The following is a 20,864-nucleotide window of genomic DNA, read 5'->3' on the forward strand; positions in this document are numbered from 1 at the left end:
ATCACAACAGGTTAGAAGATGAAACAATCGCATAAATGCAAAAATGATGCAGTTCCCCGACCATAAAGTTGCGTCCCAATTGGTGGTGGTCTGTAGGAGCATCGAGCGACTTTGACAGCGCCACCAAGATTGCTAAGATGATGGTGACTAGATTTGGAATGTGTGAAAAGGTGAGCTTGTAAAAGTGTTGCAGCGGCTGATTTGTGGTAGTGTCATTTCATTTTCTCCGTATTTGATCACAGTTGGGTGTGATGACCTACACTGATATGACGGAGCAGAGTCCAGAAACTCAAGCCGCCGTGGAGCATGAAGTCAGGGTGTTACTGAGGGTCTGTGCTTAAACATCTGTTTAAGACATGTTCATAATGTCCTGCTACTTTTGCTAAATTGCCGTCGTCTTCCTCAGGAGTCTTACGAGCGAGCCAAAGCCCTCCTGAAGTCTCACGCCAAAGAGCACAAGAACCTCGCCGATGCGCTGCTCTCGTATGAGACGCTGGATGCCAAAGAGATCCAGCTGGTCTTGGAGGGAAAGACCCTGGAGACCAGATGAAAGAAGCCAGGAGGACAACAAAAAGTAAAAAAAGGTGGCTGTTTCTGTTTTATTATTTTCAAAGAGACTCAGGGCTGGTACAAAAACCTCTGAACCAGTGCATTAGAACATTTCAGTGTGATTGGCATTATCCCCACAAGAGCGCTTGTGTACTGAAAGGCTAATGCGACCTCAAACTTGTGCTTTTTCCATGGTGAATTATGTCTGAAAACCCCTTCTAGACTGAGTCATAATGCTGGCACAAATTCCTACATCTTGTGAATGTTGCTCAGGGCACTCAATTGGTAGGAGGAAGTACTAGTAGTATGTGAATGTAAATACGCACCACAACCATAAAAAGCATCTGCTATGATTACTTTGTAAATGATGAGTTGATTTCTGTTCAGCTGCATTGTGGGTTTAATGTCAACAACGAGCTGATCCAAATCTGGACTCATATTTGTCGTGTCCTCACGAACTGTAGCTTGAATATTATTGTTTTTGTTGTTTTTTTTTAAGTAAGGTTGCCTTTTGGGGAATGTACTGCATATACAATTGCTTTTGCCAGTAAAACATTTTTATTTTTTAAGTGTCACTTCATCATAGCACTTTTAAAATACCCACATTGTTATGTGTCAAAAACTGCTGCTGAGTGGGTCTATACAGGTGGTCCCGGTGTTTCGTGGTTACGTACACGCTCCCATAAATGAATTAAAAACATACATTTGTTCCATGAACACGAGACTAGCTCAAGAACTAGTTACAGTGCAGTGTGACGCCGAAGAATATACTGTCTGATCAAAACTGGCCGTACTTGACTGTCGTGACTATCATTAAAGCCTCCGTCACATGCACATGGGCTCCCGGTCTACGGGCTCCTACGGCCGGTCTACGTGCGGAAAAACGCACAGAGGGCGCACGTTTGACGTGCTGATTTTTGAGCCTTAGGCCACAGAAGGTCTTTGTCATGCCAAACAAACTCTATGGGCGCTTATTTTTTTTTCAGGTTGCAGGACAAACTTAGGCACTTTTGTACGTCTTCGTGCGTCGTCAGTACGGCAATCGTGTGTCTTTCGTGCGTTTTGCTGGTGTCGGGTTCGGCCGAAATGTCAGTTTTTTCGTATGTCGCACTTGCGGACTCCTGTATGTGTCATGCGCCACACGTGCCCCCCACATATGTAATTAATGTGGCCAACGCACGTTGAGATATTTTGTACGTCCTCCATGCGTGTCAAGATTATACTCATTCATGGTCACCATAGATATGTGGCGATTTGTGGCGGCCAGAAAATTTGTACGCCCGGTTGTGACCTAGGCTTAAAGGCTCACAGGTATGATTTTTCAACTTTGCTTAAATATGTTCTATATTGTTTGTAATTATGGTCTACGCCTAAATTAGTAAAAATTATATTTCTGTATGTGACTGCCACCATTTTGGGTAGGCAGTCGTCAGAAAAGGCGCATTTCCCAAGTTCCCATCTTAGCAGAGTAAACAAACACAAGAGTTAGCTTGGCGACTTTGATCGGTATATTTTTCATAAAAATAGCAGTCGCTGGCTGTTCAGTGTCCAAGCGATACTGTAAGTTTCTTTTCCAAAAGACGCCGGCGCCGAACACAATAAAAAAGGCTCCAAACGAGCCCTTTACGCTCATTAAGTAGCCAATTTAAAACAATAATTGGAAGGATAAGCAACTCCAAGGTAATTTACACTTACCATTTTGTGTTTGAAGCCAACCAATCTTTATCTCCATGTCTTTGTCAGCGGACATCTCAGCAGACATGTAGCCCATACGTCTTAATTCGATGTTCTGAAAGTTCTCTATTTCATCTCCAGATGTTTCTTCCTCCTCAAACTCCCCTGGTCTAAGAAGCTAAGACCCAAAAACGGCGGCCGCCACGTACAAAAATGTAATTTTTACTAATTTAATGTTGGTTCGCTGTCAAAAAAAACGAAAAACGTAGGACATAAATACAAACAATATAGAACATCCATCTATCGTATATGCCGCTTATCCTCACTTATGCTGGAGCCTATCCCAGCTGACTTCGGGCGAGAGGCGGGGTACACACTGGACTAGTTGCCAGCCAATCGATTGCAGGGCACATATAGACAATCATTCACACTCACATACATACCTACGGACAATTTAGAGTTGCCAATTAACCTAAAATGCATGTTTTTGGAATGTGGGGGGAAACCGGAGTACCCGGAGAAGACCCACGCACGAACGGGGAGAACATGGAAACCCCACACAGAGATGCCCAACGGCGATTCGAACCAAAATCTCCCTGATCTCCTGACTGTGTGGCCAACATGCTAACCACTAGGCCACCGTGTAGCCTCAATATAGAACATAATTAAGCAAAGTTGAAAAATCATGTCGGTGACCCTTTCAAGGACAAGGATTGTATTGCAATGTCTACCCGTACGCTGTAAGGTGGTCCTTCAACAATTTCTTAATTGCAAAAACAAAACGGGCTACTGTCGGCCACAACCACGCCAAAACAACATCCGCAAACTCAACTGTCCTGCCTGCACGCAGCCACACAGACACAGTCAGGACTGCCAGGTCGCTGATGTTCAGAAATGAAGAGTAATAACCAAACAGTGTAGTGGTCTTATTAATGGGACGCAATGATTACTTTGACATTATTATGGGCCTACAGAGCACAGCAGCCCATTCTATTATTCCTCATACTTTAATACTTATTATTAAATCTTTATAAGGGTGTCCTGATACAACTTTTTCACTTCCGATACGATACCAATATACCATATTGATCCAATATTAACACGAATCATACATACTTGTATGACTTATTTTATAGTGTGGGATGTTTGATATTACTCAAATAGAGAACAATAGTCTGAAACAGTAAGCATGAGGAAAAACTCATTTAGTCATTTACTTCTTCATGCATGTGGTGTGTAGATTCGTCTGCAGTGTAGTGGCAGCTAGACTAAATATAGCGAGAGTCCAGGTGCTCAATGAGACGTTTAAACCTGCCATTGCTCACCACAGGCAGGGGCTCGCTCTCTTCTGTTGTAACTAATGTCCAGTGGCCAATGAGGTTGGTCGTATTAAACTCCCCCAGTTCCGTGCCACCACGGGAAACTGGTGCATGGCAAGTTTTCCACTCAGCTTGCAACGGCTTTTTACCGTTACACCGACATTGCTCTTGCTCCTCGCTGTTGTGATGGCATGGTCTCTATCCGGTCGCTGCTGGAAAAACACATACACACACACTCTGATATCAACCCGCTATCTGATATCAATATCAGATTGGGACATCCTTAATATCCTATTCTGCCACAACTGATGCGGAACCAACAGTGTAAAGAACACACACCTTAACAGTGTGCTATTTATACTGTGTAATATTTTGTGTAACCATAGCAACTTAATTGACAGACAAAGTTGAAAACAGGCCGATTGATGAGAACACTTGATTAGGAACCCCCTTCAGCCCATACCATGCAGGGGGGAAAAACAAGCATTATATCACTGGATAGGTTTTGAAGATGTCCATGCGTATTTGGTAACATGCTGTGTAACCATGGCGACGTAATTGAGGACCAAACTGGAAAACGGGCGCTTTATTAGGAACCCACCCTTCAGGCCATAACCGTGCATACATCATGCGAGCAACCTGCAAAGCTACAACGCCAGGCCAGAGGTAAGCAACAGGCAGGCCCATTCATGATTTCCGCGGAACGGAACTCGTGCGTAACCTCAAGGGCCACCAACCCCCCCGTGTGTGCTTTGTATTTGGACGTAGGGCTTTACATTTACAGTACACGTACTGCAGGACTAAAGGAAGGTTTTGTTGTCAACATACAAGCTTGATGATTACAGCTGTGCCCACTTTTAGCTTTTTTAGAACATTTTTCCCCCTTCATTACGTATGGTACGTTTTGTCTTTTGGCCTTTTTCCCCACCTGTAACTGTACAGTATCTAAGAGTGGGATGTAATGAGAGAACTGTAAATAGATGTACAGGAAAACATCTGTGTGCTTTGAAAATACAGCTTTGCTTTTGATTTCAACTCAACTGTTCTAGAAATAGTACGATTCTATGTAGACGCAATAAACCTCCATGTTTAATGATGATTTGTATTTTTGTTATATGGGGAAAAAAACATGAAATATGAGGTGCATATAACTGAGTAGGGGTGTCCTTAAGAACTCGTGTCACGAGATCAAAACGTGACGGGGTTTCTCCACCAGGAAAAAAAAAAAAGTCTTGTGATAATAAATAAATAAATGAATCACAAATGACAAACTGGATAATTTTGCCGGCCTTCATATATTGGCATGTGCATGTGTATGAGGTCGGAAATGCTACATGAAGAATTGTAAATTAAACAGGCACCCCCACCCTATTGTTCTTCACAATTGAACCTTACTACTATTTTCTATGTACGGTGCTGTGTTTCATTTTGTCAGTGCAATGACACGTTTACGCCAGCACAGGGTGCGTGATGGTGCCGAGTCATTCCGTAGGGAGACTGGGACCGTTAGCTTTAGCCATGCACCGCCGACCAGTGAACGAGCGCAATCATGAGAAGACGCCAACTTTGGACCCCTCTCTATTGTGTCACCTTTACTTGCTACGCAGTGCCCGCTAGCCTGTGTCACATTTGCTACTGGTCCAGATTCTCGTTAGTCCGGCGCCGGTTAACACATGCATGTCTGTTTTCAATTCACTTTATTTGTACAGCGCCAAATCACAACAACAGTTACCTAATGGCACGTAAATGAAAAAAAGAGCCAACAGAAACCCCACATGAGCATGCACTTTGCGACGGAGGCAGGGGAAAAACCTAAGAAACCTGCGTAAGGCTCTGTGGGACGACAGTCTGTCTCAACTAGTTGGGTTGAGAGAGAAAAATATCTATCAGGGGTTAGTTCTACCTATGCCTTTACAAAAAGGTGTGTTTTGAATGTACTTTTAAATAGACAAAAGAGTCCGGACTAGATGCCCGAGCCACCTCAGCTCATACGGACGTGAGGTGTTCCGGGCATGCACATCCGGGACAAGGCCACGGGGCAGACCTAGGACACGCTGGAGGGATTATGTCTCACAGCTGGCCTGGGAACGCCTTGGTGTCCTCTCGGTGGAGCTGGAGGAGGTGGCCGGGGACCGGGAAGTCTGGGCTTCCCTACTGAGACTGCTGCCCCGCGACCTGGATAAGCATAGGCAACTGGATGGATGCCTTCATGTACTTGTGGGTCAAAAATGGCCCATAAAAAGCGCTCAAAAATGAGCCTCATCAGCCCGGGTTCTTCTTTTTCTGTCATTCAGCGCAACAGATACTAAAGCATTTAGAGGGTTTGGATGGGGATTCTAGCACCTCTGGGACTCTAGCACAGGTGAACCAGTGTTTGTTCCCCGCTTCTCTCTGTCCATCAAGAGCCATGCAAGCCCCCAGGAAGGTGAGGCTGTCCACATAGCAGAAGCACAGTGAAATCCCAGCATAAAGGCAAAAGGACGGCACCGAGCCGAAGGGCGAGCTGCAGCCAAGGAACAGAGCCAGGGCGTCGGTCACAGAGGTGACGGTGATGGAAATAGCAGAATTCCTGTAGGTGTCAGCCAGTTGCTCAGGAACACCATCCAGGACTCGGGTTCTCCGCCAGCAGGAGATCACGATGAACGTATCGTCAAGTTCCAACACCGAAGAAGATGGAGTTCATGGGTTTTGGCGTTTTACAACCACTTAACTAGTCCTTGACCCACTTTTAATGGGCCAAGCTTCACACACGAAGGCTGTAGTAGTACTGTGTTAAAGTGTTGAGCCTTCAAGGCAGGGGTGTCCAAAGTAAAAGTAAGATGAATTTATTATACATTAGAAATATAATGTAAGACATTACACTATTTTTTTCACCTATAACGCAAAGCTGTGGTGTGGGTGTTTTGTTCAGATAGCTTTGTATATATTCACCTACTTTGCTATGCTAAGCTATGTGTAACATAGCTTATTAATAAGTCATTTAATTCTAACAATATGCAGATTTTATAATAAGATTTATATATATATATATATATATATATATATATATATATATATATATATATATCATAATAGAGCTAAGTTTAAGTGCCTTCTACCTGAAAATGTTAAAAATGTTGGTATAATTATGTTAGCATGCTAACATGCTAACGTTAGCATGCCAACACCTAACATGATAGCGCTAAGCGTCTGCTTAAGTTTATATTTATGAAAATCACAAAAAAAGCTAGTATGCTCATGTTAGCATGCTAGCACTGCTAACATGTTAATACTATGTTAATATTAGCATGCTAGCAATGCTAACATGCTAAGGTTAGCATACTAACACCTAGCATGATAGCGCAATGTACCGCGAAGGCAAAATGTCAGGAACAAATGCTCTGACCATTTTTTTGAGGGGTCATATGCACAAATGTCGAAAAAGTTATTATCTCGCAATATTAGCGAATACTTCAAAAAATTCCTGGATCCAGACGGTGATCCGGATCACCCTCAAAATTTAACCAGTTGTTCCGTATCCCAAACAGATAAACGCTGGCAAAAACATAACCCCCCTGCTGCGCTTGCACTTTTGGCTTGACAGAGGTATAGCCTTTGCTAGCCTTAGCTGTAAATTGTGTTTGGATATTATAAAATATATTTGTACAAATGAACACCTGACTCCTAATAGACGCCTCTCTATAAATCTCTAATAGTACTCTCTGCAGTTGAATAAATAAATGCCCATGGGTATAATATGAGGGCATTTTGCTCAGTTATCACTGACATAATGCGATATTGCATTGTACATTTATGCCTCACTATCGAAACCTTGGTCGGTCGGCGAATTTCCTTTTCTCGTGAAAAACGATAACTTACGTGTCCGTCTAAAGATTACTCGTGACGTCACACGTGGCGGAAGTTGCGCAGAGCTGTCAGTGCGCAGGCTGTCACGGCTACGGACGGGAGTCGCCAGGAGTCTGCTGCGTAAAAAGAACAGCATAAATTGTGTTTTAAAACTGTTGACAAACTGACATTACATCGTAATATGGATGACGACGTGCTGACGACTCTGAAACTGTTGATAATAGGCGAAAGTGGAGTGGGGAAGTCCAGGTTTGTTGTGACATGAGCTAGCTGGCTAGCTAGCTTAGCATGTTAAGTCTGTTGACACTGTTAAGTAAAGTTTATTAGCGCTGTTTTGCTCCGCAGCTGTTTCGCCAAACACTTACCTTTTTCTTTCCCAATTTATATAAATCAAATGTATGTGCCAATGTGTATTTTTAATTTCTATTTTTTTTACTACGGTTTTGCTTTAGCGGATGCACCCCGCATTTTTTCCCCAGTGCCCCAATGTTTTGAAGGTCTCCTGTTACAATTTGTTGAAAGTGTGACGTCAACTCACGAAAGCTGGTTCTTCATAAAACTTTCTTTATTTTCTTAACAGTCTTCTCCTGAGATTCACAGAGGACACATTTGATCCAGAACAGTCGGCGACAATAGGTTTACTTTTCACGCACACACACACACGAGTTGACGACTGTATGATATCTTTTTAAAATGGTCTAAATGTCTTCCGTATTTCTCTCTCACGCTGGGTAAGGTGTGGATTTCAAAGTGAAGACACTATCTATTGATGGAAACAAAGCGAAACTCGCCATATGGGTAAGACAGATCACCACCTTATTGTCATCTGTTTATTCAAAAGTGCTATCAGGAAAAACACGGCGCAGTGCAGCGTCTGTCCACTAGAAGGCGACATTGCACAGCTAAAATAATGAAGCGCACCTTTTATACTTTTGCGCTGCACTGTGTTTTTGTACCAAAGCCTGAACGTCTTTCTACAAAATTACGAGATTACTTTCTGATCCTGCCTGTTTTTCCCTAGGACACAGCTGGTCAGGAAAGGTTTCGCACACTAACACCCAGCTACTATCGTGGTGCACAGGGTGTCATACTTGGTAAGAACTTACATTAGTAATCGCTTTGTCCTCATTTTGTTTCCTTTTTTTGCATTATTTTACTTGCGCAAATACATCACATGCTTATTTTGAAAACAAATGACTATTATTACTATCATTATTATTAGACTTGTTCTGTCTTAAATATGTTTCCAATGGTCTTTTTGACATTCCTCATGGGAGGAGAAATGCAAAGAATGATGAAATACATTCATTCACATAATAAAGACAAGTCAAAAGAAATGTGATCGTTTCTCCTGCGAGTTGATGAATGATAACCAGTGAGACTCACCGGGGGGCGGTAAAGTAAGGAAGACGCTGCACGTCCTAACGTGCAGCGTTTGTTTGTGATGCAGCACGTTAAGTGAAACCAAAAAATAGTCCCATCATTTGGGATTCGGAATTCTTAGCCCCGCAAATTTGCAGATTTTTGGTCCAAAAAATATTTTAAACATTTTTTTCTTAGAAAATAGGCCGTTTTTGTCTGCAGAAAACGCATCTCATCCACCCTAACTCAGTAATATTTTTTTAAATGTAATAATACAAATAAAATGTGCAGCATACATGAACAACTGGTTAAAAAAAAAAAAAACACAATTTTTACATGTTTATGCTTCACTGATGATGTTTTTCATCAATATTTGAGATTTTGCTCTGTTGGGCGGACCTTGAACGCACGGTAGACGCAAACGTGAACCTTGCATATGACTTCTTCAGCGAGACTCAGATTATGTCTCTTCCGATTCGTGCATAGATCTTCTTACATTATCGTTCATTTCATGCTGTAAGGTGCGTTTAATAAGCGTGTGAGGCATTTTGAAAAGAGAAGGGGAGATGGTTCTGGAGCTGTATCTAACCTCCAAAACCGGAGGAGAACGTCAGCGTCAAGCTAGCAGGAGGGTTTGGACGGGGAGGAGCGAGCCGTGATGATTTGCGTTATCATCTGTTGTCTATCCATTATTTCTCTTGGTTCTACAGTATACGACGTTACAAAGCGAGACACCTTCACCAAGCTGGAAAACTGGCTGAATGAACTGGAAACCTACACAACTCGCAACGACATCGTGAAAATGCTGGTCGGGAACAAGATCGATAGGGTGAGTCACGTCTGCACAGGCGACTTGCATGGTGGTTGTGGCCATTGTGGTAAGACACGTATTACGGATTCAAACGTCATGATATAGTGTAAATACGGGCATATATAATAGGTGCATGGGATGGTGTTGCATTGGCTTTGCAGGATGACCATGAAGTCGACCGGAGTGAAGGCCTGAAGTTTGCAAGGAAACACGCGATGCTTTTTATCGGTGAGTGTCGGCGTTGGAGTTCAGTTGGACTTACCTCGACCGTGCTTCTCAATAAATGAGGGTATTGTGCAAAAGTTGTTTGATTTCAGGATTTCAATTCTGGCTGAGAGACCATTTAAAGGCTTGGGAGGTTTTGGCAGTTCATTCGCTGACGAGAGCGCGAACCAATAGTTTACAATATTGAATTTTTTGACAATTTTTCTTATTTAATGAGATGCTGAATTTGGTGTTTTCAGTATCTGTAAGCTATAACTATCAATGTTATGAAGAAATGAAGTAAATTTTTGAAAATATGTCACTCTATAGCGTGGTTCTGAACGTATAGTGGTGTGAAAAAGTGTTTACAACCTTCCTGATTTCTTTTTTTTTTTTTTTTATCACACGTAAATGTTTCAGATCATCAAAAAAAATTAAATATTAGTCAATGACAACGCAACTGAACACAAAATGCAGTTTTTAAATGAAATGTTTTATTCTTAAGGGAGACAAAAATCCAAACCTATATGGCCCTGACATATGGTCTGATATTTAAAGGGACTGTTTGTAACACAACGTGAGCTGCAACAGTGAGACGCTGTCTCTCTCTATTCATTTCGCGCTCTTCTCCAGCAGATATCTGCAGCTGTGTGTCGTTCGGACAGCGCGTTAACTTCCCCGCCCACTCAAGCTTAACAGCGTGCCATAAACATGGCACGCTCCTTATGGCGGCGTAGCAAGCGAATAGCACAGACAAGGACGAAAGGTGCATTCACGGGCGTGGGGTCATCACATTATTATTTAATTTGCCCAGGCAAAGACTCGCGACCTGTTAGGTATTTCTGCTCCATAGCATACAAGCATTTTGTACCTGTAATTGTGGACTTCTGAGTGAGTTAATACAGGGGTGTCCAAAGTGGGCCACTTACGGCCGGCGGCTGTTTCTTTGTTGCCCCTTGGCACATTAAAAAACTAAAATTAAACAAGGAAACTATGGAAAAATTAGAAAACGAGCAAAAGTGGGCAGAAAAAAATGAATAATTTTACACGAATAAAGACAAAATATTAAGAGAGTAAAGTTATGATATCAAGAGGAAAAATAGCATAAAAATAGCATGTTGAAATATGACGAGTATATTAAAGTGAAAGTTCAATTGGCAAAAGTGAGAATATGAGAATAAAGTCATAATCTTCTGATAAAAAATGTAGGAGAAAGTTGAGATATTTGGAAAATAAAAAAAATGCAATGTAAACAGAAAAAGGTCATGTTAACAATGTTGTAATGTTTTCTCTTTATGTATAGACTGTAATTTGTCTTTGCATATCTGCATGGGTAGATAAAGTACCATAAATTCTGGTGTCTAGGTGGCTCCTTTTTCCTCACCCCTTGAACCCCGCAGCCGATACAGCGATGCGGCTAATTTGTGGTCGCGTTCTGGTCTCGCGATATCTGGTGTGATACGGAGCAGTCATTTTGTGCTTTGTGCATGCACCCTGATCATTGGCGATGTGCGATACCGCTGATGTATTTTCCGATCGGTACTGAGTACCATTCACGCTGGTATCGGCGATAACGATCCGATAGCGTAGCTCATAAGATAAAAAATATTAAACATTAGAGTAAGTTATTCATTAATTTTAAACAACTGCATATCATTTAGACAAGGCTTCAATGATTCCGTTACTTTCCACTGTGTTCCTGTTAATGATATAAAATGACGAAGTATTTTTGATTTGAGAATCGATTTTAGAGCCTAAATAGTTGGCATCGAAAGTATCGATATTTCAGTATCGAGCCGCACATCACTACTCATCATGGAGAACTCGTGGAGAGGTGCATGCCATGCGGCTTTCAGGTTGAAGGCCATCGATTTAGCAGCTTTTGTCGGGTCTGCGGGTGGCAGTGTGGAGCGGCGTCGGGAGGTCCACAGTCGCCGGCGGGTTTCGGGCGGCTGGACTGCTGCGTGGTGGGGAGGACAGCACGGGCTCGGGAGGCTGATTTGCCTCGGGGTGGGGGTGACGCTGGTGCTGGTAGTGACAACACAAGAAGGAGAGAGACTGGCAGTGTGTGTGTGGCGATGGAATTGTGGGTTCCAACACTTGAAGAGGACGACTTAGCTGGTTTTTAGTTCCCAGGTGGAGGAGGAGGACAGCAATGAATGACTTTTCTGTCAGGCTGCTGTTTAACAAGCCGTGTTACACGCACTGCTCGGCACTGTTTAAAGTTTAAAAAATCTTTCCGTGTGAAATCTTTCTGTTTGCTAAATATCCCATGTTACGCCGTGGACACCTGCAGCTTAGAGAGTGCTGCGCCCTTTGTACAAATCTTCTTTTCCCCTCTTTAAATTCAGTGGGTGTGGCTTACATACTGCTGCACTTAATGGCCAGGAAATTACGGTAAAAATGGCTTCGGCATTTTGGGATTTTTCAGTATGCGGCCTTCTGTAGAAAACATTTGGACACCCCTGCCCTGGGTAGAGATATCACTCAGCAAGTCGCTTTGGCCTTTTTGATTGGATGCAGCCTCTCCAGAGCATTTGCATTATGATTAGCATCTTGCGAGGATCTGACTTGTTTTTAAACTTGAAATACAGTCCATGTCTGCACGCTTCCCCAGATCCCTCCTCCACATGTCTAATCTTGCATCTTGCCCTCTCTGTGAAATTAGGTTAACTTTCCTTTGGAGTTTCCATTTTAGCGACTTCGGGCTTGGCCAGGAAAGAATATTTTGTCGATTTGGATGTCTCCTGCGTCCTAAATCGAGTTAATTCATCATGTCATTTTTTTTTTATTTTTACCGTTACAAGAATTACTTAAATCTCATTATCATATGTTTTGTCACGGAATATCTTTCTCCTGTTTTTTATTGATTTTTATGGTTTCCTGGCAACCCTCGTCTTTTCTTTCAGAGGCAAGTGCGAAGACCAAAGACGGCGTCCAGTGTGCCTTTGAGGAGCTTGTCGAGAAGATCCTCCAGACTCCGGGGCTTTGGGAGAGTGAATCCCAGGGACAGAAGCTGCGCCTGGGGAGCCAGGAGCAAGGCAGCGGCCGGGCGTGTGGAGGCTACTGCTCCATACCTTGAAAAGTGGACAAAACGACAGAAAAGATGACAGACCAGAACCAAGAACGGATATAAATACTGCGAGTGGTTAAGAGAGAGGATGGGGATGGACTCCTTGCACATGACACTTCTTTCCGTTTAGCTGTTTTAGAGTTTGAAATGAAAGTAAGCGATGCCAGTGTGGAACTACTCTGAGATGATCTCACTGTCCAAACAGTACAGCAGCATTTAGGCGACAATTTCTTCCTCTTGCGGCCATGCCTTCTTCATATGTTGCTGCACCTAATAATCGTTTCTGCTGGCCTCATACCGACTTTCAGCATGCACCAAAACACTGTGCATACGTGCATAAATAAGACATTTCACGCTTTCATTCTCACTTAATGTTCATGTTAGGACTTTATTCATGAAATTGCTATCAGAATGTATTGTGGTGTTATGTTTTCCCCCTTCTATATATATAAATAAATATGCAAAACAGGTCATATAGACTTTATGGAACCATACTTTTCAAGGTTGGTATGTGTACAAAATGGTCCTTAACTACGACCCTCCCACGCTCCGTATTTAACACCCTAAATATGCTTTAATAACACACCGGAACTTAGCGTTTTCCATCCATCTTGTCGCTTTATTGAGCCAAGGCACGCATTTTAAATTAGACACATACACAGGTTAATTATGTAGAGGAAGAGCATTTTATTTACAGTAAATAAATTATTTTTGGACCGATCAAGTGAAATTGGATAACTTTCCATAGTGTCGTCCATACCTCTAGCTTTGCTTCATTTAATTGTGATGATGTCCGGATTTATTATTGAAGGTTTTGGCTGACACATCCGATCATTCCCGAGCGCTTTTTTTTCTTCATGAAATGTTGCTTTTTCCAATCATGTTTAGCACTATGTCACCAAGGTACCTGCCTTAACGATGAATGGTGTCTGCTATAGTTGCAGTGTGGTAACGTTTGTACTGTTTGAAACAGAAATAAATGACACCGCGATAAACTATTTGTCGTGTACTTTCAATGCGGTCTCAAGATCCTCGACAATAGTGATGGAATTTCGGCTCTTTTAAAGGAGCCGGTTCTTTTGGCTTGGCTCCCTTAACAGTTTTTTGCTGCGCATGTTCCTCACCTTTACAGCTTGCTTGTGTGTGTTTGTGTGCGCGCGTGTAACCCCTCCCTGGCCCTTCTGCTGAGTTAAAAAAAATAAATTTTATTGCAAACTGCAAAATATTGTACAGAATAGTACATACGGAACAATATTACATAAATCAGTAATGCAGTCTTACAGAACAGTATTGATGGAAACACGCGAGGGATAACACTTGAAAATAAAATAAAACATATCACTTATTAAGTTTGTCTTTGATGTGAATTGTTTTTATAATGTTCTCCAATGTATGAAAGGTTCTCATTGCCTTTCTGTTTTTAATTATGCACTTCAGTGAATCATATTTTTAGTTCAGAAGAAAACCTGTGAATGTTTGGTTTACAGGGGCTGACTGGATTTACCATTAGGCAAACACAGGCAGTTTCCTAGGGCCCCCAAACATTTTTTTTCTTCTACTATACTTTCTTTTATTGTACCCCGCCTTTCGCCCAAATTCAGCTGGTAAGGCTCCAGTATACCTCCGAGACCCTAGTGAGGACAAGCGGCATAGAAAATGGATGGATGGATGGGTTAATGCGCATGCGCAGATTGATTCAGGAAGACGGTAAAAAAAAAAACTTGTTGGCACGGTTTGGAGAAAAATGAAGTAGCGTCAGCCCAGTGGAGCGAAGAAGAGGAGAAGCCAAGAGGAAAACAGTTTTTATCAAAACTGCTGAAGGCATCAACCGACGACAGCAAGCGTCAGCCACGGAGAATGCAGTAGTTGTAGAGATGAAGCTGAGAGTGACACTTTTCGTCACAAATATTTGAGTATTAAAGCAGTAAACTATATCTTAATGTTGCTGTAAGCAGGAAAAAAGTCGCCTAGATTACATACTCACTTTTTGTAAAAATTAAAATTAAAAACACTTATCAGTGCAGTACAAGGATGTGGAGAGCCCCAATGCCTGGCTTTGCCTTGGGCCCCACATGACTAAATACACCCCTGTTGGTTTATATTACATCACTCTGGATTTATGAAAATGGGGACATTTCACAGCATTCTCCAAGTCTTTGTGAAAGTTACACCCCTCCTGCTTAGTGCCGACACACGCACCACCACACGTTTTAACCAATCACGACGACTTGTTCGATTCAAAGAGCCGGCTCTTGGAGACGCTTCGTTCACGACTAACGCATCACTTCCAAATTAATCAAGTGGGAGTGAGAACGAGGTTTCCATCGTCATTCAATACTCTCCGTACAAAATGTCAGAAAACAGCACAAGCAGGCCACAAGTGGAAAGATCCTGTTAATCATATTTGGTGAAATGGCTGCAGAGGTTGCTGTGTGATTACAAGCTTATGTTTGGTGTCAGGTTTGTGCTCCACTCTCGTCAGAAGTACGCAGCGTTCCAGACATTTTTCTCTGAATTATCTGTCGTCTGTCCTTTCCAGTGGTGACTGTAAATGGGAGATGATTCTCATTTCGGCAAGTAGTGGCACTTTGGCTGGTGAATTTTCACCAATATATTGCCACAACTGTGCATTCTGTACATGTTCGGTCTGAACGCAGACCCAGGATGGTGGGATGGGTACAAAGGTCTCGAACTAACTAGCTTCAAACTTTCGAGCATCAGTCGTCTATGTCAGAGCCAGAGGTCTGTAGATATTAAACAATCTTTGACCGGAGGTAGTGGAGATAGCTAAAGTCCCATCGTCCTTGTTTTTGTTTGTTTTTCCATGTCTGTCATTGTTTCAGGTCGGAATAATTTAACTGTAACCCCAAACAATGGACTAACATTAAAAGCGGCACTTCATTCATAAACAAAGTTATGAACAGAAAACAGCAACGGTGAGACATGATTCATAATGATCAACTGTCAATTTTGCACACATTTTTCTTAATCTTCAGTGAGTTTTAGCGGTAGAAGGGAAAAAACCTCCCACCATTCAGAGTGGCTAACGTTAGCTTCAAGCGAAGTGAATATTATGACTTTATACACTTATTAATGGCATATGATATGCTGGTCTCGGAGAGTCCGCTTGTTTTTGACATTTACACATTTAGATGCTTGGAGTTTTCATTTCCATAAAATCGGTTTTGCTGAGCTTATAGCTGACGTCTGTTTATGTACAGTAGTTCTATAGCATTCATATAGTGACGACTGACTGGGTTGCCCTCAATGCATTTTTCAAAATAAATAAGTTCATGGATTTAAATAAATGAATGTAAAAATGTAAAAAATTCTCTGTTGTTAAAAATCATTACAAGTTGTTTAGACGACTAATTAATTGTCGATCGCTAAATTGCACTTCCGGTTACTCAAACGTACTTCCGTTTTCGCTCCCGGTTTTCGGTAGTAGAAAAGCTCGCTGAGAAGAGACAATTTAATGCCATCCACGTTGTCGAAAGTTTCGTCATATTATGGTTTATTGAGCTAATTTTGGATATGAATACGTATTTTGCTAAAATGTGATTTAATGAGCTCAGTGCACTTTATTTGTGTTTGTACTGTGCTGACATGGAGTTTTGCTTTTTGTCAATACAAGTGTCACCACATAGTCGTGAAGAACTGAAGAACTCCAAGGTCTAAAATTTGTCTTCGGAGGTTACTGTAATAGTGAGAATAAGACTCAAAATCATCAATTCGTTCGCTCAGGTATGAGCACACGTGCCACAGTCATGTTGTGAAATGAATGCGTTGTTTCCGGCCGACAGTTATTAGTGATAGTATGACACAATTAAACTAAACAGAATGGCTTCAAAGAGTCCACCAAGTAAGAAAAGTTGGCAGTAATGCAGTGTTATACGATAAAGTGATGGCACATGTAAACATGTTCAAGTTGGTTTGAGGGCAGTGCAGTGTGAGTGCCAGCCAGCAGGGGGCAGTGAAGCGAGGGGCAATCGACTTGACCCAGTATACTGTAAATGTGATTCATCCATCCATCCTTTTTCTATGCCGCTTATCTTTTCCTCACTAGGGTCACGGGTGTATGCTGGAGCCTATCCCAGCTGACTTAGGACGAGAGGCGCCCAACCATTCCTAACACCTAGGCCACCGTGCGGCCATTATGATTTGCAAATATTTATTTTTACATGATTTTTAGTTTTTATTCTTGTCAGATGTTTAAAACCAATTAGGACTTGTCTCTAGCAAAATCAAGCTCTTAATATGACACAGACAAATACCTCATACCAGGAAATATTTGGCATGACTTAGTGTTGTCCGTTACGGCCTTCACGCTAGATATTGGACCTAGTCCAGTCATTTTTGTCCCTGTCAAGTAGCAGACAGAAAAAGGCTGGAAATTAAAGCCCAGACGGCAGTCGTTTGGGAACCAGTTGCAGGCCAAATACTTTCCAACCGAAAAAAGAATTTGAGACTGGTTGCTGGTCAATTGGGAGCAACACACGTAGGAGGGATTCATGCAAATTTATGGCAGCAAACATTTAGCTGGCAAACTCTGTTCTGGTTGCTCAGTACAATATGGGTAAAATACTGTACAGGTGGTTACAAACGCACTCCCATGAATGATTAATACGGGAGAAAAAGAGAACTAGTTACTGTATGTGCACGCAGCATAAGAATACGTAGTTGCGCTTTGCTACACCAAAGAACGACTTTTGTTTTTTTTATTTAACTCTTTAATTGGGCTGTCAACTGGTTCAAATTTTTAATTAATTAATAATGGTTTTCAAATTAATCAATCATGATTAATCCCTTTTTTTTACTGTATTTCATAAACAGATGCGTATGCGTTAATTATGCAATTAATGAAATAAAAGAGTTATCGGCGTTAACGTGTTATTTTTGACAGCCCTTTTTTTCCCCTCCAACTTTAACCTTCCACAGTGGTGTGAAAAAGTGTTTGCCCCCGTCCTGATTTCAGATTTTTTTGCATGTTTGTCACACTTAAATGTTTCAGATCAGAAAAAATTCAGTATTTGTCAATGACAACACAACTGAACATAAAATGCAGTTTTTAAATGAAAGTTCTTAATATTAAAGGAGAGAACAAATCCAAACCTCAGTATATGTGTCCCAAGCGTGAGACGGACTGTTCTGATGGCAGTACGCCCCCATACAGTGTCCCTGGCAGTATGCCATATAAAAGGAAAGTGAAATTAGACATGCAATATTAAGCCAAGGGTGTCCAAAGTGCGGTTCGGGGGACATTTGCGGCCCGCGGCACATTATAAATTCTGTTTTAGGACTAGGTGGATCAATCCCCGAATGAACATACAGTAGATACTTGTGGCATGAATGTTAACGATGTATGCATCAGCCATCTTGAACCTGTGGTGATGTATGGCGACGTCGCCGGTGGAGGGTGGGTTTCAGACTTCCTTGGGGTCGTCAGGTGGTCACTCTCCTTCATAGGTGTTTTGATGATAGGCCCACGACACCTCCAGAAAGCTCATTGACAACACCTGGCATCCCAGTGTTCTTTCAACCCTTCTGTGGCCCTGATGTTAGTTTGTGGCCGAGGAGATGTCTCGCCTCTTCATCCAGAGCCACCGACTCATAGACCTGTCATGATAATCGGTAAGTTGATTAATAGAACGATAAAAAAAACAACAAAGAGGGTCCTTTTGCTCGCCTCGATGAATTGACTTGCGTTTTTGGTGCAGGAAGCTCGCACGGGAAGAATGTGCGGATATATTTCTCCAGCGGACCGCTCATTCACAGCGGCAGGCTCAGGCTGTATGAATTGTGGTTTAGTGCTTGTTAATGCAACCCAGCGTTTTAGGTTGGCCGCTGACTTCGTGCAAGTTGTGCGTGAAATAGGGACAACCACCACGGCTTCAAGAGGCACTCGGTAGCTGTCTCACTTCGCCATCGTCAAAACACATTTTCAACACACATCACCATTCAAACTTTCGGCCTTCTAAATAAGAGAGGCCCACATCCTGTCTAATAGTGGTAAGAAAATAAGGGTGTCATAAAAATAGCTTACATTAATAAACCTATTACGATTGCATCTGCAATTTTCTTTAAAAGCCTTTGACGTTCCAATTACAATGTTAAATACTCTTGAGAAATTAAAGTTTATTGCGTTTGATATGACGTACTTGCATTATTATGCTATATAATTAATGAAAAAATGGTCTAAAAAACGTTGTCAGTAATATCGATTATCGCCAATAATTTGTAGGACAATTATCATCCAGAAACATTAGTTATCGTGACAGGCCCGCCGGCGAGCTTCCACTTTGATTGGTGTCGGTGTCTTTGGTGTTGGGTTTGGCCTCGAATTCGCAGATCATTGAGCAGCCTGATGGTAGCCCAAGAAGCCTCTGCAGCCGACTTCCACGGGGCAAACCTTGGCTCGCTGTCCTTGTTTTTTAGCATCGGTTGCCAGCTCGGTGTACTTGAAGGTCTTGCGTTCGAAGGCCTCTTCCAGGGAACAGTGAGCTCAATGATGTAAACCCTGTGAAGTGTGCTGGACCAGAGCACGAGGTCTGGTCTGAGGTTTGTTGTGGCAATCTCAGATGGAAAACAGAGCCTTTGGTTTAGGTCTGCACCAACTTCCAGTCGCGTGCCCCTCTGAGCTGGCTGATGTCCGATGCTGTGTGGCCTGTGTTGCGCCTTCTCTGATGAACGCTCTTGCAGATGCTGAGTGGAGTGGTGGAGGAGGCAGGGCATTGATCTTTGTGCGTCTGGTCTCCAGAGTAGCTGCAAGGCACTTGAGGACATGGTTGTGTCGCCAAAATATAATGTAACAAGAAAACAACAAAAATGGAAAAAGCAGCAGTAATTTTACAAGAATAAAGTCGAAATCTGTTGAGGAAAAAGTTGTCATCTAATGAGAACAAGTTGTAAATTTACGAAATTAACCTCGTAAATATTGTGAGGGAAAATAATGTAATTTTAGTAGCATATAATTGAAATACTAAAGAGTATTCAGTAATCGAATGAATAAAAGTGTAAAATTAGGTTGTGAAAAATGTTATAATGTTGAGAATAAAGTCATAAATATGGGAAGAAGATTTACAAGAAAGTTGAAATAGTAAAAAAACAACAACAAAAAGAACCCAGAAATGGAAAAAACTACTGTAAGTTAACGAGAATAACGAACTGGCATGTACGGAGTTTGGACCCCAAGATGCAGAGAGGCACACGAAAGACGAGAACAAAAGTTTAATACAAAAGGTGACCTCTCTTGAGGAAAAAGGTACACAAAAATAGACACAAAATAGGTCCAAAGTCCAAACAACAAAAATACAGGGCAAGGCCACAGAAAAAGGTAGTAAAAAAAAAAAAAAAAAAATCACAGCTAGCAAAAGGCTGCCATACAAAAACTACACACACGTGGAACCAAAAATAACATAAGCGGGAGGCGTAAAAACGAGGGCCAAAGAAGCCAAGCAGGGAGATACTCACAAACGAGGTTCATTTTTGGAAAATTTGTTTGGGGAAAACGTCAAAATATTATGGGAATAAAGTCTTAATATTCCGAAAAGAAAATGTAGATACAAGAAGAAGTACAAGAAAATGAAGATTATTTAAGAAGAAAGTTTACATATTTGGAAAAAACATTTTTAAAAAGAGCGAAGTTCCTACTAATAATATGCTTTTTCATCACAAAGCTGAGATGCCGTTATACACAATATCAAAGTGGCCCTTGCATACTTCCATTTTTCAGTGTGTGGAAAAAGTTTGGAGACCCTGGTATGAGACTGATACTAAAACATGGCGGTATCAGTATTGGTATCAACAGCATTGTCCCTGTATTACTGGATTGAAGAAAGACGTAGTGATTCTTGGTGAAGAGGTCTCACATTGACTTTATTGTAAAGTTGCTGTCATCTGAAGGCATTGGATGATGATCCAGTCTCATGGAAGTTAACTTAAAACAACAAACGCAATAGAAACACATCAAAAAAACATTGGAAAAAACAAAAAAAAGGATATTTTTTCTATTTTACAGTTTCCTCAT

The 20,864-nt window shown here is 41.7% G+C and overlaps 2 protein-coding genes across 3 annotated transcripts in view; both read left to right on the forward strand.

Annotated features, from left to right (window-relative positions):
* Positions 1-4,641, forward strand: part of LOC129177534 (ATP-dependent zinc metalloprotease YME1L1-like) — a 15,221-nt gene extending 10,580 nt beyond the window's left edge. The window contains exons 15-18 of the mRNA XM_054768770.1: positions 1-10; positions 97-170; positions 243-329; positions 407-4,641. The exon at positions 1-10 is cut by the window's left edge and continues 117 nt beyond it. Of these exons, the coding sequence (XP_054624745.1) occupies positions 1-10; positions 97-170; positions 243-329; positions 407-550 (315 nt within the window). The 3' untranslated portion in view covers positions 551-4,641. The remainder of the gene's footprint in view (positions 11-96; positions 171-242; positions 330-406) is intronic.
* Positions 4,642-7,448: 2,807 nt separating this feature from the next.
* LOC129177798 (ras-related protein Rab-18-like) lies at positions 7,449-13,833 on the forward strand. Of its 2 annotated transcripts, XM_054769284.1 has the most exons (7): positions 7,449-7,637; positions 7,969-8,024; positions 8,125-8,186; positions 8,410-8,482; positions 9,461-9,579; positions 9,723-9,789; positions 12,675-13,833. In XM_054769284.1, the coding sequence occupies exons 1-7, from the start codon at positions 7,570-7,572 to the stop codon at positions 12,845-12,847; spliced, it is 618 nt and encodes a 205-aa protein (XP_054625259.1). In that variant the 5' UTR covers positions 7,449-7,569; the 3' UTR covers positions 12,848-13,833. The 2 variants fall into 2 exon arrangements, with proteins under 2 accessions (XP_054625259.1, XP_054625260.1); XM_054769285.1 differs by lacking the exon at positions 9,723-9,789.
* The last annotated feature ends 7,031 nt before the right edge of the window (positions 13,834-20,864 follow it).

This window comes from Dunckerocampus dactyliophorus, chromosome 2, assembly GCF_027744805.1.
Source record: "Dunckerocampus dactyliophorus isolate RoL2022-P2 chromosome 2, RoL_Ddac_1.1, whole genome shotgun sequence".
In the NCBI taxonomy this organism is placed as follows: domain Eukaryota; kingdom Metazoa; phylum Chordata; class Actinopteri; order Syngnathiformes; family Syngnathidae; genus Dunckerocampus; species Dunckerocampus dactyliophorus.